The 16,659-nt window shown below is 44.5% G+C and overlaps 1 protein-coding gene across 3 annotated transcripts in view; it reads left to right on the top strand.

Moving 5' to 3' along the window:
* MAMDC2 (MAM domain containing 2) overlaps positions 1 to 16,659 on the top strand; it is a 125,408-nt gene that overhangs the window by 40,221 nt on the left and 68,528 nt on the right. Inside the window, exons 4-7 of one of the 3 annotated variants that reach the window (XR_010370763.1) lie at positions 215 to 449; positions 1,135 to 1,275; positions 3,279 to 3,462; positions 11,696 to 13,545. Coding sequence is in view for 1 of the 3 variants with exons in the window: in XM_064439430.1 (XP_064295500.1) it covers positions 15,587 to 15,980; positions 16,126 to 16,239 (508 nt within the window). In the remaining 2 variants the exon portion in view is untranslated. Of the gene's footprint in view, positions 1 to 214; positions 450 to 1,134; positions 1,276 to 3,278; positions 3,463 to 7,356; positions 11,112 to 11,695; positions 15,981 to 16,125; positions 16,240 to 16,659 lie in introns of those variants that run through there. The other 2 variants (XR_010370761.1, XM_064439430.1) reach the window with 2 other exon arrangements.

Below are 16,659 nucleotides of genomic sequence, written 5' to 3'. Positions count from 1 at the left end.
AGAACAGAGGAGGAGGAAGTGTCCACACCTTTTCTGTGTGCAGTAACCCAGTGGTGACTGGCTGAAGTTCAAATCCTCGCTTTCTGAACCCAGCCCATGGTCTTGAACAGAGACCTTCCCTCAGATCACTCTTACTGATCACTGGAAGCGAGGAGAGACCCCACCTCCCAGGTCATAGCATGCCTTTACTGACTGCTTGTTCAACTATGTCCAGAGCACTGTGCCTAGTTGTGGTGCCGCCCCAGTACAGAACAGACATCAATAAAATGTGGGGACTTCAGCAGAGCTGGATGAAGATAGTTGGGCCTGGAGCTCTTGCCCTGTGAAGAGAAACTATGGGACTGCAGCTGGTCAGCTGGAGAAGACACAGCTTTGGGGGCACCCAACAGCAGGCTTTGCACCCACAAGGAGGTTACCAAGTCAGAGAAAATGGTCATAAACTGAAACAGGTAACATTCAAGTGGACATTATAGAAAAAAAAAAAAAATTCAAGCAAAAGGACAACCAAGTAATGCAGCTGGTATGCAGAGAGGTTGCATCGTCCCCATCCTTGGAGGTTTTAATGCCCTGACTATATGCAGCTCTAAGCAACCCAGTCTGAGCTCAGAGCTGTCCTTGGTTTGTCAGGAATTTGGACCAGGCAGCTTCTGTGATCCCTGCCAGCCTGAGTGATTCTGTGATCCTATGATTTGCATTTATCTCCCCCATTCAAAATGTCATGTTTTCTCTACATATAGTGAAAACTCCAGGACAGACTAAGAGATGCTGAGACCCGTAATACCCTATGTCCCAGTGGCAAAGGCATGCTTCCATGAGTTGGAAGATTACAGTTCAAATCAGACAGAAAGAATGCTGAGCTGAGATAGTGCATTTCCCAGGACAACACTTTATACCTAGTTTGACAATCACCCAGCTAGGAAGATTATTGGTGTCCACACTGCCTAGTTGGTTTTCCGATGACACCAAGTGCTTAGCCTGCAAATTCGTATATATTGACAGAATTATTTTGAAAAAAAAAAAATCACCTTGTCCTTATAACAACTATTTTCTGTGTAATGACCAACATACTGGTTTATGTTGATTTTCTCTAATTATCCTTCCCACCATGTGCTCCTCCCATTCTGCTTGGTAAAGCTTCTGAATCTCTGCTGGGACAGTCTAAGAAGCCTGATCTGAAGTGCTCCAGGATGCATCACTTCTGCCTGTAGATAATTTGCCATAGCAATAAAAGACAGAGAGAAGACATGAAGAAGAAAAGAGAATGGACTTTGTGGGGTGAGAGGAGGTCCTGTATGTGAGGGGTGAATGTAATGCTGATGATCAACAGGGTGGCTTTCCTTTCTTTTGTCTCTTATGCACAGTGCAACACAAATAGCGGCAGTACATGTTCCTATTTACCTTCCTATCCAGTGTGTCAAATCTAACCCAGAGGAAACACTTCTATGGCTCTTTCAGCCCATGGCTTTGCTGTTCTGTAGAGGGTGATCTGAGTGACACAGTAAGCTGTCATATAAATTGGACTGATGGGCACCATCAATTTATATTATTATTATTAACAACCAGTTACTTGTCAGTTGGGGTGAAGATTTCCGGATCCTCAGCCAAGTTCATGTCAGTGTAAAGGAGATCAATATAAATTTGATAAAGAGATGAAGGTTGCTGTGCTGACAGAGCCCAGCTCTCCCTTTTCATACCACTAGGTCTGGACAAAGAAGTAAGTGCCCCAGTGCTTGGAAAAGATGGAGCACTGATGAGCAGCAGATGGCCTAGAGTCAGTCTGGAGATGCTGATTAAATCGTTGCTATATCATGGTGACAGCTGTCAAATATGGGTGGGAACCCTGTTCCGGAGCTCCACAGAAGACCAACTCTGTTGACCCACCTGTAACTGAGAACCTCATTGCTTACTCTGATTTGTTCCCTAGCTGGCTACAGAAATTGGCACATCATAACCATAAATCTGTCTGTGAGCTTTGGCCTTGGGGGTGATACTGGGCAAACAACAGAAACAGGCTGTTAAGGTACTGCTATGCCTGCCAGACCAGGCGTAAAGTTCAGTGACACTTAGACCATGTCTCAGAAGATCAAGTAAAAATCGATGTCTAGAAACTGAGGGAAATAGGGGATCTGGCAGCTTGCTAGTTACTAAGCTCATCTTGTCATGATGCTATAACTAAAAATGGAATACCCCTAAACAGATGAGAACACAACTCAAAGAGAAATACTGTATTTTGTAAGCCAGTCATAGGACTCAGTCCATGACAGCACATTGTTGTGGCAACCTCATACCCAGTGTCATTAATTATTAGTAATTTTCTGCCTAGCCACCCACTGTAATCCTCACTCACTACTTTCGTCTCTACATGGTTTCAAGGAAGCCACAGATTTGTTGCTTTGTTGGCAACCAAAATTTGTTTGTTTACCATGAAACGCACCATTCGGTGCAAAGACCACTACTTGCACGTGTGATCACTTTGGTCTGGTGTGAGATGCCCCGTGTGCATGCACAGACTGTTTGCAGACATTGATCAAACCAGCTGACAGCGCAAACCACAGCCACAAGAAGGGATGTAATTTTGGCTTTTCTTTTTTTGTCTAAGTGAAAAACTTTAGAAGAAATAGCCTCATCTGTTTGCCTGCTTTAAAAACAGGAAGAAGAGCCTCTAAAATTTCTAGATTTACTTTTTTTTTGTTTGGCTGTCTTTTTTTGTTTAGAGATGATCTGTGTGACTCAGTCATTCCTTCTGCCAAGCAGGGAAAGTTCATAATGTCCAACAGTTGCCCCTAATAATTCCTGGGGAATAAATATTTTAACCTGAAGAATACATTTTTTGTCCTTGCAGATTTTCAAATTGGCAACGCTTTTTGGTTGGAAAGTGAATCAGGAATGACAAAGTGGTGCTGTCTCTTTCATGGAATTTGGCTTTTAAAAACCAGAACCTACAGGAATTTTTCCATACCTCCAAGGCTTAAAACATTTATGTCCATTATTTGGATCCTATAATTCCTTAACTTGGGCTACATAGCATGTCAGATTGGGAATCCTTGCTCTTATCACACCAACTGCAAGGTAAAGCAGGAAGAATTAGACTGAAGTATAAAACTGGGACATGAAACCCCATCGGGCCTTAGATGTTTAAACAGTGTTGAAAATATAAACATCTGTGTTCATTAGCATGCTTTCTTCTTGCTGAGGAATGAAACAGATTATTCAAAAAAATAAACAACTACTACTTTCATCCCTCTTCTTTCTTCTTCCAACAATTTCTTTTCTCATAGCATGGCAATAACTGCCACCTTAAAGATTTTCAACACTGCTTGAGTGCTGCAAAATTCAGAGACCAAAAACAAATCCATGTAACAGGAAAAGAAAAGGCCGGTTATCCCTGTGAAACAAGGTGAACGTCAGGATCAATTGGATACGCAGGAACACTTCAGAGCTGCCATTCAGGTTTTTCATCAGGTAAGTAACAAGTTATAACCTGTAATCAAAGTAAGCAATACATTACAGAGATATTTCTTTGTTGTATGCAATCTGTTGAAATGCTGGCATGTAACATGAACAGGCTGGGGGGGAACCCTGTGGCAATACCTGCCTGTACATCTTTACATGTATATTTATCTTGTGGTCTGTACATTTATGGTATGTGTCAAATTGAAAAATGAGGAACAGCTGGAGCTGCCTCATTTGGAGGGCTGTAAAAGTGAATCTGTAATTTTTGTGGTAATCGGCAATCTCCAGCGTGAGCAAGTATCCCAGTTTCCTTCACAGATGCAGTCAGACAGAGTATTCTTAGATTTGGTATGAATTTGTAAAACTTCAGACATAGCTCCTTAGGACAAAAGTGCCATCTGTATGTCGTCTCTCTTGTTTTTCTGGTGTTTTTTTTTTTTTATCTCATATGCTTACTATTTTATGTACGAACTGGGGCTGCTGTTGCTGTGAACATGTTTTTTCTTTTCATATATACACCTTTGCTCTATTCAGCATGTTTCAAAAGAAGAGATGGTACCAGTGCTAGCAAAGAGAAAGCTCTGACAAAGGCAGGAGGAGACACCCAGCTAAGAGATTGATTAATACATAACTTCAAGCCACATAAAATCCTAGCCCAGCAGCCAGGTGGGTGCAGTGACTTGCAGCTCTAGGACCCCAAAGCCCAAGGATATGATACTGACATGGTATCTGCTAACTCTTTGCTGACTCAGGAGACAGAAGACCTTCTGACACTGCTGAACTGGAGTCCTGGAGGCCTCTCCTAGACAGGGCAACCCTATTCTGCAGGATTTCTGCACTGTTTTGGGCAGTTATTTTGCCCTTGCCAGGGACATTCATTACCCTATTGCCAGTCTGATGAAGAAGTCCCTGGAAAACTACTTTACAAGAAGATACGGAACATGCAGATCCACTTTACACAGTCCTAAAAAATAGGCGTTAATGTTTTTAAACAGAAATGAACAAATCTTCCTTTTCTTCTGTCTCACTTCCTTTTTCTTTTTCCCCCATTTTCCATCTCTGCACATCTCATATTTGGCTTTCTCCTCTGTTTTCTTCCGAGTTCTGCAAAAGTACTATCATCTGAGGTAGAAACCGACTGCAGGGCATTTATTTGTAATATTTTACCATAGCAACCCTCTTTTTTTTCCATTATGCAGTCCTCTGGATGATGAAGTTGCTTTTGAACAGCTGGGCATTCCCCTGCTGCTTCTGCAGCTGGTATCTCAAAGAAATCTTAAGAATAGATTGTTACAGGCGTAAAACCAATAAGGAAAAGGGACATGATCCATAGAAAAGGTTTTCTGCAACTCTCATTGGCTTTTTGGTTTGTTCATACCTAAAAGTAAGAGTTAGTTATTTATAAATAATCAATGATGTTATTTTGCTGTTAATAGGCCTCATTGTGTTTACTTTTGCACCTGTAGTATTGCATCTGGTACAAATTAGCAGACAATACTGTCCACAGAGTTTTGTTCTTTCTGGGTTGTTACAAAACTTTTTCTTACCTTATTCATTCTGTAATGTCAAAATATGATAATGGCATTTGAATATTATTTAAACAAAAGAATACTTTTCTATTTTCAGAGCTAAAACGTATAGCAGAATACAGGTAGCCTATATTGGAAAGAACAGCTTTTGTCAATTACAGATTGCTCCAAGGATCATACGCTGGCACTCAGCTAACCAAGCCCCTACCTTTACAAGTCATCTTTCCTTGCAGGAGATAAGACCAGTTTCCGATTCCAGATGTGCATTGAGCTACAGCCGTGTCCTGAGCTCAGCTGCCACCCCAGGTCTCTGCGCTGAGCAGGATGTTGCTGGCATTTTAGCTCCAAGGTCTTTGATTTCCTTAGCCCTGAACCCAACCCTAACCCTATCCTTGTGCAGAGTAGATGATAAATCTCCCTAGTTCAAAATGTATGATGACCTACCACTCCATCCTGAGCCCACATTAATCTAGCTCCCCAGGTAGAGCAGGATTCCAGTGTTACTCCAACCTTGAGGATCCTTGCTTCCTGAACTCTGATGCTGTCCTTCACCACTGTGCATATCAAACCCACACAATTGGAAATGGGTGATGAAACCATCATTATCCCAATCCCCCATCCTAAGCCAAATCCTTATCCTAGCTTTGGGCTGAGCAGGACTTTGCTGGAATTTTGTCTTCATGGGAAAAAAATGCCATTTAGTAGTTAGAGTTACACCATCAAACATTATATAAATTCCTGCTCCAGCACATCTTGTCTCAGTGTACTTTAAATCCCACTTCAAATGAAGACAGTACTTGTGTTGAAATTTAGATTATATTTTTCAAGTAGCCCCTGTTCTAAATTTGTATACATTTAAACTCATATCTTCACATACAGCAGCAAGGTTTGTTTATTTACTCTAGATATAAATATCCTCCAGTAATTGCATACTTATATTACAGCTTTAGTTGAAGAATTTATTATTGTTCTCACCTGAGTAGTTGAAATATTCAGTAAAATGTCTAAACCTTACAGTAATTCTGTGGTTTTGTCCGGGAAACAAAACCTCTTTGAATACTGAGCCCAAAAGACAAAAATATGGAATATCAATATTTCCTATGTTTTCTGTCCAAGTTCATTTCATGACTACTTGTCTCTAGCAAAGCATCTGGGGAGTTCCACCACAGAAGGCCTCTGCTTTACCTTGTGAAGCCAGGTGTTCTCTTGCGATGGCTTCTATCACTCGCTGGTGAAGCACAGGTGATGTAGCTTGGATTGATGTGAGGAAACTCCTTTATATGCATGCATGTGGGAGAGCTACTTTATAACAGAATTATCTGCAGTCGCCATGACCGTGAGGTTGCCTGCCTCATTTTGGGCTCTAGCTCACCAGGGGATGGTGCTGCTGTGGCTGCTACCTACTGGCTTCCTTTTCTCCGCAACTGGGTGAGCAGCCCATGGCATGAGGATAGGCAAGAGACTCTTATAGAGCTACATCCTCTGGCATGGATCAAGCGTGGGTATATTCTTCAGACCCCTACACCTGATCATTTATACGAACTGCAAAATCATAGTGGCTGGCACTCTCTCTGTTGACTGAAAAAGGCAGAATCTGCAGCTGAAAGCAATATCCAATGGCCTTCAGAGGCAACCACCTGGCTGGCAGGCCATTAACCAGGCTTGTAGCCAATGTTTAGATATCTTACAGTCCAATCATCTGCTGTCTGATTTAAAAAAAAATAGAAGTCAGACCTGAGAGCTGTTATAAAACATTACTTAGCTGTAAAACTGAGCTAGCTATTTCCCCAGGACCTTAGTGCTGTTTTCCAAAGATGAAGTTGCTGTTTGCTGGTGCCAGAAGAGTTTTAACAAATGAAGGAACAAATCACTGGGATTTAACTTGTTTAGTAGCTTCACATGCAGCTGTCGTTCTTGACTGTTTCTTTTACTCCTCTTCATAAAGTCATGGTGATATGCAGCAAAAGCCTGCTCCCTTCAAGCAGCTGCCTTTCCTTTATAGGTAATTAAATAAGGTCTGAAAAACTTGCTCTATAATAAAAAGTAGGGTGATACTTCTAATGTAAAAAATGGATCCTGCAGTCTTTTTGTTGTCACTCATAAGGAGAGTCAGCTTTACTGAGCTGAGATTTCATGCCTACCTTTACCTTTTCTGAGACTGGCCTCTTGGTCTTTTCCCTAGAATTAGCAGCCTGCACATTGCAGAACTGTTAAAAAGAAAAAAATTAAAGATTACTCAGTTCAGCAACTAATGACATTTTTATCTAGAAGTACAGCAGTACTGACTTTACATAGATACATCTATGCTGACTCGCATATAAAACAAATTAACCCTCTCCCATCTCTTGTCGTGTCTCTGTGTGACCACCCTCAGTACCAGCCAATCTCACCAAGATCAGCTGCAGCACGGTTCCCTTTGATGAGTCCCAGCAGATGAATCAGCACCCGACTATTTCCATTAATAAACCCAGATGATTCTTAAGCTTGGTCACCAACCCTCAGCAAACCAGAAGTACTGGAGAGCTCCATGGTATCCACATGAGATTTTTGGAGTATCAATTACCAGAAGCAACTTCAGTGCGTGTTAAGAGTAAATATACTGAAAGAAGACACAATATGTGGGGAAAACACGCCAAACACATGCACTTTGTTAGTACTAAACCATACCAGGCTGTTCAGAGCAGAGCCTTCCAAAATGTTATACAGAACCAGTTCGACAGAAGGGGAAAAAATTTCTTCTCTGAGCTGTCCTGAAAAGCCCATAGATGTACCTGCTATGCTGATCTGCACATGTGGCTCATGCCATAGATATTAGTGGTAGGACCTTTTCCTGCTGCTTCAGCTGGCAGTTGCAGTTTGCTATCAGAAAAATCAAATAAAACTCTTAGGACATTTTCCTGATCATCCAATGGGTGTATTTCTTCTCTTGGCCTCCCAAAATGGCATGTAGCCCACATGGGAGCAGAAATGGCCAGCACAGTCACCAGCTGCTAGTAAGTACTACTCAGGCTCTCTTTGGTTTTCTCTTAGGAATCAAATTCCCCAGAAAATTTTGAAGAAAGGAAACGAGTATCTGTGCTCCTTTTACTTGCTCTCACCATTACATGTCGCCTCTAGGTTAGCAACACAAAAAGGGAGTCCTCATTCACTTACTGCATTTTGTACTGTAGTACCTTCAAAGAAAACCAAACTTTAACCATTTTCTGCTTGATTTATAACAGAGTTCAGCCCATAGGGTCTAACCAGGGCTAAGTCCCTGAGAACAACAGATGCATTGTATGCAAGGGCTGCAATAAAGCCAGATATCAAAACTGAATCGAATATTACTACTTCGTTCTGCTAATGTCACTCTGTGGTGTAATGTAGTCATGTCCTCAGAAAGACAGATCTAGACACTTATGTGGACTTATATCTTATTCTATGAGAAGCCCAGTGAAAGCCAATGGAAGTATTCCTACAGCACGACATACTTCCAGAGAACAGAGGAGACAGCAGCTGCAGAAACTGGCTCAAAAGCAAGATCAGAATTCGTTGGTACTGTGAAGCACTAGAGACAACAGGAAAAAGACATATGAACTATGGATACACCAACACAAAGTTAATCTGATTAGATGACCTCATCTCAAATTATTTGTATTTTTCATATTGAAGATAAATATAAAATAAAACAAATGCCTGGATTTTTGCCTGATTAGACTTTTAAAGTGCCATGCACAGTTATAGTACTATTAAAGCATATAAGTAATAAAATAACTTTAACACATGTATATGAGGAGACTGAAATACAAACACTGAACTGTGCTACTAGACCCCATTTCCTTGTCCAGCCCTGATGTCCTTGTCCAACTGAGAACAGTACCGGTGTCCAACGTCTGGGAACAAGTGGAAAGTTTGGATGTGCCTGGGCATGGAATGAGATCTTTTTACAAAGTGTATTTTCCAGGATTTCAAAACAAACACTGCAGAGGAGAGTATCTGCAGCTAGGAGTGCAGAGAATTTGGCAAAAGGTCAGACTTTAATCATCGCTTTTCTGCTTCTCTGTTGGAAATATGAAAGGAGTCAATTTAATGTGAGGTAATTTGCGGCCTGTAGATCAACTTTGTCCTTAAAGCAAGCTCACTTAATAATAGAATTTAACAAGAGATGTAATTGGCCTTCTGCCTTTTCCTGGATCTCTGCCTTCCCTGTCTTAAAAGGCAAGAAGCACAAATGTGGCTTACCCATTTCTTGGCTGGTTAGCAACGGACTGGGGAAGTGCCTACAGAATTAAACTCTGCCATTTGCAGAAGGCTTTTGTACTTCTCAAAAGCTCATATATAATGATTAATGACACTTCTGACATTTCTTTTCACTTGTGAGGTAGCCTGGTTAACATATGTGTGGTTGTGTCCCTCCCTGACATGAAGAGACAACCTAATTAATTTTGCAGCAGGGAAGGACAGGGTGGGATTTCAGGAAATGTGAGTTAATAAGGTGCAAACTGCTTTTACAGATTAATTATTAAGGAAAATGTTCTCTCCTTTTCTACCCATTTCTTGGAAGACAGTCTAGTGGGCCACTCTGAGATTTTATATCAGCTCCAGGGATTTTTATGTCACTTTGGTATTTACTGTCTCAAGTCCCTTGCGTGGATTTTTACTCATTTTGTTTTGTCTGTCACAACTTGTCTTATCTAGGCTTCCAGAAATTCTGCATCATCATCCCCCAATTCCTCTAAATTAATCTGTAAATCTAAATTACGATTCAAAAACGTTTGCCCTAACCATTGGTCTCATTATTTTAAATATTTTCTCGAATCTCTCCACAAACTCTGCAACTATTGCATTTCCCTTTACCTCCCAAAGATTAACCCCTACTTACATTTCCACTTATCTCTTCCCTTTGCCCTTCAGAACATCCCGCTCATACACGTCTCTGTCAATACACACATCTCCTGTTACTTCCCTGGCTCCTGAGTGATTACAGCAACCTGGAGTTGCCAGTTTAATAACCAGTTTAACACACGGAGCTGTAAACTTTGGCAGTTGAGGAGCTGCTGCATGTGTAGCTCAGCCATCCCTGCTAAGAGCTGCAACATCCTGAAGACCAGTAAGGAGAACAACCAAGGGCAGTAGCCACTCCAGCTGTTTGTAGTGTTTATATTGGGGAGTCACCAACATCAGTTGGCTGTTTGGGCCACCAGCTCTTTAAAAGTGGTATCTACTGTTTAATGGACTATACTTGGTTCTGTGTGTATGTAGTGTGCAAAAATGGGCATTTTTCAAAGTTGCTGGAGACAGCTAGTCAGCTACATTGTCACTGAAATTAATTCATGTCAGGTGTGCATATCTGGTTTTGGAAAGTTTTGCTAAAGGACCTGCCAAGTGTTCGTCATTCTTTGAAACAGGAATAATTCAATTTCTTCTAAAAGATTATGTAGAGATGTTAGTCAACCAGCTGTCAAAAATGCTTCACAGCAGATATGCCCTGAAATGAGATCATTCAAATCTCTGAGGATTTTGGCTATGAGAGTTTGGAGGGCTTTGACTAGATAAATCCTAGGTAGTCTTCTTACTGAGGAGGCAATAGAATGCCATTAAAATGGTAGTCTGTATTTTAAAGGTTATTGTATGCCAGAAGGCAGATCACCGAATCACAGGATCACCGAATCACAGAAGGGTAGGGGTTGGAAGGGACCTCTGGAGATCATCTTGTCCAACCCCCCTGCTTATGCAGGCACACCCAGAGCAGGGGGCACAGGACTGTATCCAGGCGGGTATGATCTGGCAAGTATGCTGTGTCTACAGCCTGGATAGACAAATAATGCAGTTTCAGTATTAGCAATGTAACAAATGAAGTGATCCTGATTTCTTTGTTATTTCTTGTTGTTTGTGTTACCATAGCAATTAGGAACCAAAGTACCTCTATTAAACTGGGCCCTGTACAAAATCAGAAATAAAAGTAATCCTTGCCCTCCCAAAAGTTTTCTGCCTAAGAAAAAGGATAGGGCATAAAAAGAGCCACCCAGAGAGTAAATATAATGAAACAATCCTGCGTGACTTATGTTGGACTCAGCACACCAGTTTCCATGTCCTTGTCAATCTTTCAAAGGTCTCACAAGAGAAAAGAACCCGATGACAACAACACAACCCCAAAAAACACCACAACAACAACAAAAACCACAAAGAAACCACCTTTTAAGGAGAGACCTGAAGCAGAACATGGAAGAAACTATGTGGATGATTATGGAGAGCTGCTTATATGTGAGAGAATCAAAAGGGGCAGAAGCTCATGTCAAGGCTGAGGAAAAGCCAGTCAGGGAGTCGGAGGTTGTGAAAGTCTTTGAAAGTGAAAGCAAGCAGCTTATGTTTAACAGGACAGGAGAGGGGAGCAAACGGATGGATGGGAAGAGAGGTGTGTGATGGTCAAAGCTGGGGAACTGATCTTTTCCATAGCACTGGGAGTTGGTATGACTGCAAGAAGATACATTTAGTCTTAACTGACCAATTAGTATTAAAGGATTAAAGTATTAAAGCAACAGTACTGGAACAAAGGAAGAATAAAGTGATCAATATAGTTTTAGGAGAAAGCAAAGTATTTCCTTTTGATTCTCTTACCTCAAGTCTGGAGCTTCTGTGTACATCACTCAAAGAGTTATTCTGAATCTGTCACTGCATTATAACAAAACATAACTTGCATGCAGTGTGTCAGGTTTTGTTTATTTCTTCTTCAGCAACAGGAGTTTGCTTTGGTCATCTCAAGTGAAACACAATCATTACGCAACTGGCAGCCATACCAGAGAACAAATATCTACAAAGACTAAAGCAACATGATGCTTCTGTCCAAAAGAGAAAGTCTTCAGCTGATGTTTGGATTTGCCATGTGTCTGGGCAAGCCACCATTTTACTGTAGTCCAACCGACTTGATTCTGAAGAAGATTCTGATGAGAACCCATCTAGTTTTGCTAGCCATCGGAAAAAAATTGTAATATGCTTTATTTACTTTCTTTTTTTTTTTTTAAGTCTATCCCCTCCTTCACTTTAAGTTTGAGTATTCGTGTGGGATTTGCTTACAATGCAACAAAGATGGGAAGGCAGGGCAGACAAAAGGACACCTGCAAAAGTTGAGTGAAGATGCTGTAGAGCCAATTTTGCATTTTGGGGTTAGTCAAATCCATGAGAAGAGACCAGCTCATGACTGGAGCCTGATGCAGACCGCTCTGCAAGAAACTGCCCAAGGAGTCTGAGACATATAAAAACAAAACGGAAAATATAAAACTTGTAGTAAGCAAGGCATAAATTGAGCTAAAAATGAGCCAAGTTCTGGATCTCATCAAGACAGCACATTCCTTGAAGGAGGAAATGGAATAGGGCACCCTGGCAGTAGAGGAAGACTTTTAGAACTTTTTCAAGGGGATAACGCAGCTTTTGACAGAGTTCAAAGCAGAGGTGAGTGAGCCCTCCCTTCTGGGATGCTTATATTTTTTCACTTTCTAAAAGGGGGAAGTTTTTCCACTATCCAGGAAGAAATATTCTAGAAGGAGCCTGTGCCAGATGTTTTTGCCACCTATTTCTTTGCCTGATATATCCAGAGAGGGCTGCCAGGTATCTTTAGGAAAAGCAGAGGATATGTTTGCGGACCTTCGGAAACTGTTTCTGGATACACCAGTTCCACAGGCTGCATGTGGGAAGTGATTCACTGGAAAATATAATAACTTCCTGATTTTATTGTGGGCGCTAAGGTCTGTGTACACACTGTTTTGATCTGGGACGCTGGTAGAGGCATATGACTGAAGGTTTAGAAAGTTTAGATTGATTTTTGGCTCTGAGGGAAAGGCTAAACAACCAGCTGTAAATTCTGTATTACAGAAAGTATTGTGGATACAGCAATAAGTACAGGTGAATGACAGAGTAGAGTTCAGGGCACTGCGTGTATACTAGCCCCTCTGGGAAAGGAAAGGGGACAAGGAATTTTTGGAAGGTGAACTATGCAGCAAATTTTGTGTAATCAAGCTATCCAAGCAAGAAACCTGAGAATGCCACTGTGCAAACCCATGAATAAGGGATGCAAATATTATGTTTGGGGAAACTGAAGGAACTGCACTAATAAACAGCAAATTCAAAATTAAATTGTCAGTGGGAATCTACAAGGTGGGTGCTACTCTAGTCCTCCTATAATGGAGTGGCTGAAATTAAGGACCTGTTGTCTATACACAAGGAACACAAAAAACAAATTGAATAACCTTATGCCAGTTAGAAGACTTTCCATAAATCATTCACTGTTGTTGCCCAAAGCTAGCAAGCATGCCCTCCCCGTGAGAATAGTTTGTTCTTCTAGATACAAACCTAATGCCTTTCAAATCAAACACATTTTGGAATGATTATTAAAGAGGTAGATTTATGTACATGGCTAATCTGATATTATGCCCGCTCCCCCCCCCCCCCCCCCCCCCGCCAACACAATGAAGTCTGTCAGCCAGAAATCTTAATGGACAAATATGAACTGGGTGAGGGCTGGAGCTCAAGAAACCACCAGGGCTGTTAGCACAGTTGACTAGATGCAGTGCCTACATCAAGTTAAGGGGAAAAGTTCTAGATGCTACATGGGATTCAGGAATGGTAATATGTTACGTATATTTTGAAGTTGCATGACCGTTACTTAGGAATGTAAAAACTCAGTGAGTATGAGTCTTTTACTGGCTTCAAGTGACTTTGCTAGAAACCTGTTGAGAGTTTTGATGCATTCCAAAATTTGCCAACATTATGAAAAATAAAGGTCAAATAGCCAAAAGGGCCTGTCTATGCTGTCATGCAAACCACATCATTACAACGGCTGAAAAAAAACCATATATATCTGTTCTGCACTATTCCTAGTACTTGCCTGGCACAGCTTTCCCAAATGACCTAATACCGAAGCCAGTGATTGTACTTAGAAAACCGATTTCCATAAGTAGCAAATTTTAATACAGACTATGAGAAAATGAAGAAATGTGACTACATGTTATAAATAAGAAGAGTAGCTGGCATGAGTTAAGGCAGTTTTTATTGAAATGTAGGTCTTTATGGATTGATGCTCACTCCTGTTTCCCTGGATTGGTAGAAAGTGGTATTGGAGCAGTCCAACAAAAAGGTTCTGACATCCTACATCCTCTTGGTGACATTTGTAATTTTGAAGGATGTTTTCAGGAAGTCAATTGTTCTCACTGTATCTGATTAGTTTAGATGATAACCCAAAAGTACGGCTGAAGTGAATTTACCTTGGTATAGGTGGAGGAATCCTCTGGTCCGCTAAGTTTTCCTAGACATTTCAATGGGGAACTGTATTGCACAACAGCTGCTGAAGCAAGCAAGATGAGTGCAAAACCATTGAACATGGAGGGTAGGGGCTCTAGTCTGTGTTATGTGAGCCAGATCTGACCTGGAGAAGGGAATGGAGGGCAAGCACGGTAAGTTTTCAGACGACACCAGATGGGGGTCCGGTGGGTATGCTATAGGCAGGACTGCCATTGAAGTGGTCCTGAAAAGGGGCTTACAAGGAACCCAGGAAATTTGACAAGGGCCAATACTGAACCCAGCAGCTGGAAGGCAGAGCCCTGCAGAGAGGCAGACTGAGGCTGGCAGCAGTGGGGAGACACTCTGGAGGATGACCCTGGGTGCTGGTGGGCAGTGAGCTGAGCCAGGGCCACCTATGTCCTCGGGCAGCAGCAAGTGCCAGTGGTGCCTGGGGTGGTGTGAGCAGGACATGGCCTGAGGGCCAGGGGAGGGCAGGGACTGTCCCCTCTGCTTGGAGCCCATCAGACAGCATCTGGGTACAGCCTCCAGTTCAGGCTCAGTACAGGAACAATATGGTGAGGGGAGGCCACTGAGGTGGTAGGGCTGGAGCCCTTGCCCAGCGAGGAGAGGCTGCAGGACCAGGGCTGATTCAGCCAGGTAGAGGGATGGCTTTGGAGGCACCCAGAAGCATCCCAGGTCTGGGATGTCCATCCAAAGGTGGGGATGGAAAGGGTGTAGTTGGGCCATTCACAGCAGTTCATGGTGGGAGGCAGCAGCACAAGCTGAAGCAGAAGTTCTGACTGCTCATAGGGAATAAACATTTTCCCTACAAGGACGGCCCAGCAGTGGAGCTGGGTCCCAGACAGGCTGTGCTGTCTCCAGCCTTGATGCTTATCAAGCTGGATAAGGCCCTGAGCAGCCTTGTCTAATCTCAGAGCTGGCTGTGCTTTGGGCAGGCCTTGGAGTAGAGACCCTCTGTGACCTGCTCCCCAGTCTTCCTGTAATCTGATGAACTACAGCTTTCAGAGCACCCCAGCAGCTCCTGCACCCTTCTTACCTAAAAAAGTGAGGGTACCCTGCCATGGGCCCCTGGTACGGCAGGTTTTGTGGTGCAGCTGGACAGCAGGGGAGGCCATGGTGGCACTGTAGCCCTCTTGAGGTGGGAGCTGTTTTCTCCTCTACAGATGGGTATGAGTGGGCATCTTACAAATATCTGACGGGGGCCGTACTTCAGACGGAGCCAGGTTTTTCTAGGGGTACACAGTGACAGGAGCAAGGCAGTGGGCACAAGCTGAAACACAGGAAAGTCCACTTAAACATAAGAAAGCACATGTTAAACTGTGACGGAGGTGATGCACTTCACCCGCCGCCGCCGCTTACCGTGCCCGGAGAGGAGGCAGCACCCCATCCTGAAGGACGCTGCAGCCCCCGCCGCCCCGGCCTTGGGCGGCCGGCCAGGGCCGACACCGCTCCCAGCCGGGGGTGGGACGGGCCGCCCACCCGGGCCCTCCCCGCCCCTCCCTTGCCCTCCATTCCCCTTGCCCTGTCCTGCCGCGGCTCACCCTGCGCCCCGCCGGGGTGCCGAGCGGCCGCGCTCAGCACCGCCGCCGCCGCTGCTGCCGGAGCCCCGGGCTTGGCGCGGCCGCGCCCCCGCGCTCCTGGCCACCGCCGCTGCCCGCCCGCCGCCACCAGCCCCGGCTCCTCCGGCGCGGAAGATGCTGCGGCTCTGCCTCCTCGCCGCGCACGGTAAGCGGCGGCTGCGGGGGACGCGCCGCGACGCCCCCCGCCCGCCCGGGACGCCGTGTGGGCACTGCGCCGGGGGCGGCGGCGGCCCCTAGCCCGCGGCCCCCGGGAGGCCGGGCCGTGACCGGGTCTCACTTTGTCCTTGCAGCTCTGCGGCTGGCCGGGGCCGCCTTGCTGTCCCCCGGGTCGTGCCCCTTTGAGGACAGCGCCTGCGGCTACGAGTGGGACTACGCGCATCTGCCCTGGACACTGCACGGGGAAGGTAAGAGCGCTGCTGCCCCACAGGCGCGCAGCCCACCCCACCCGTGGGCGCCGCCGCTGCCCCCCGGGCGCTCCGGTCCCCCCCGCCGGGCGCTGCCGCAGCCCCGGTGGCGGCATCCCGGTGTGCCGCCGGCCGCGCCGCGCCGCTCTGCTCTGGTCAGCCGCCCCGGGCCAACCCGCCGCCGGAGCCCTCCAGTGCGCGGCGCCTGTGGGTGTCGGTCCTCTGAGGGCTGATGGGCAGCGCTGCGGCGAGGCGGGCCCTCCCGCCCCAGGCACAGGTCCCTCCGCAGGCTTCTGCAGGATGCCTCGGAAGCCGCCTTCTGGTTCTTTCACTTTCTGTGGGGAAAGGTGTCTTTTATCACATCCGCTGTAGGCAGCTTATCCTCTTCCTACAAAAACACATCTGTCACTCCTATTATGC

Source organism: Phalacrocorax carbo, chromosome Z (assembly GCF_963921805.1).
Source record: "Phalacrocorax carbo chromosome Z, bPhaCar2.1, whole genome shotgun sequence".
In the NCBI taxonomy this organism is placed as follows: domain Eukaryota; kingdom Metazoa; phylum Chordata; class Aves; order Suliformes; family Phalacrocoracidae; genus Phalacrocorax; species Phalacrocorax carbo.
This window is presented reverse-complemented; position numbering and strand designations above follow the sequence as displayed.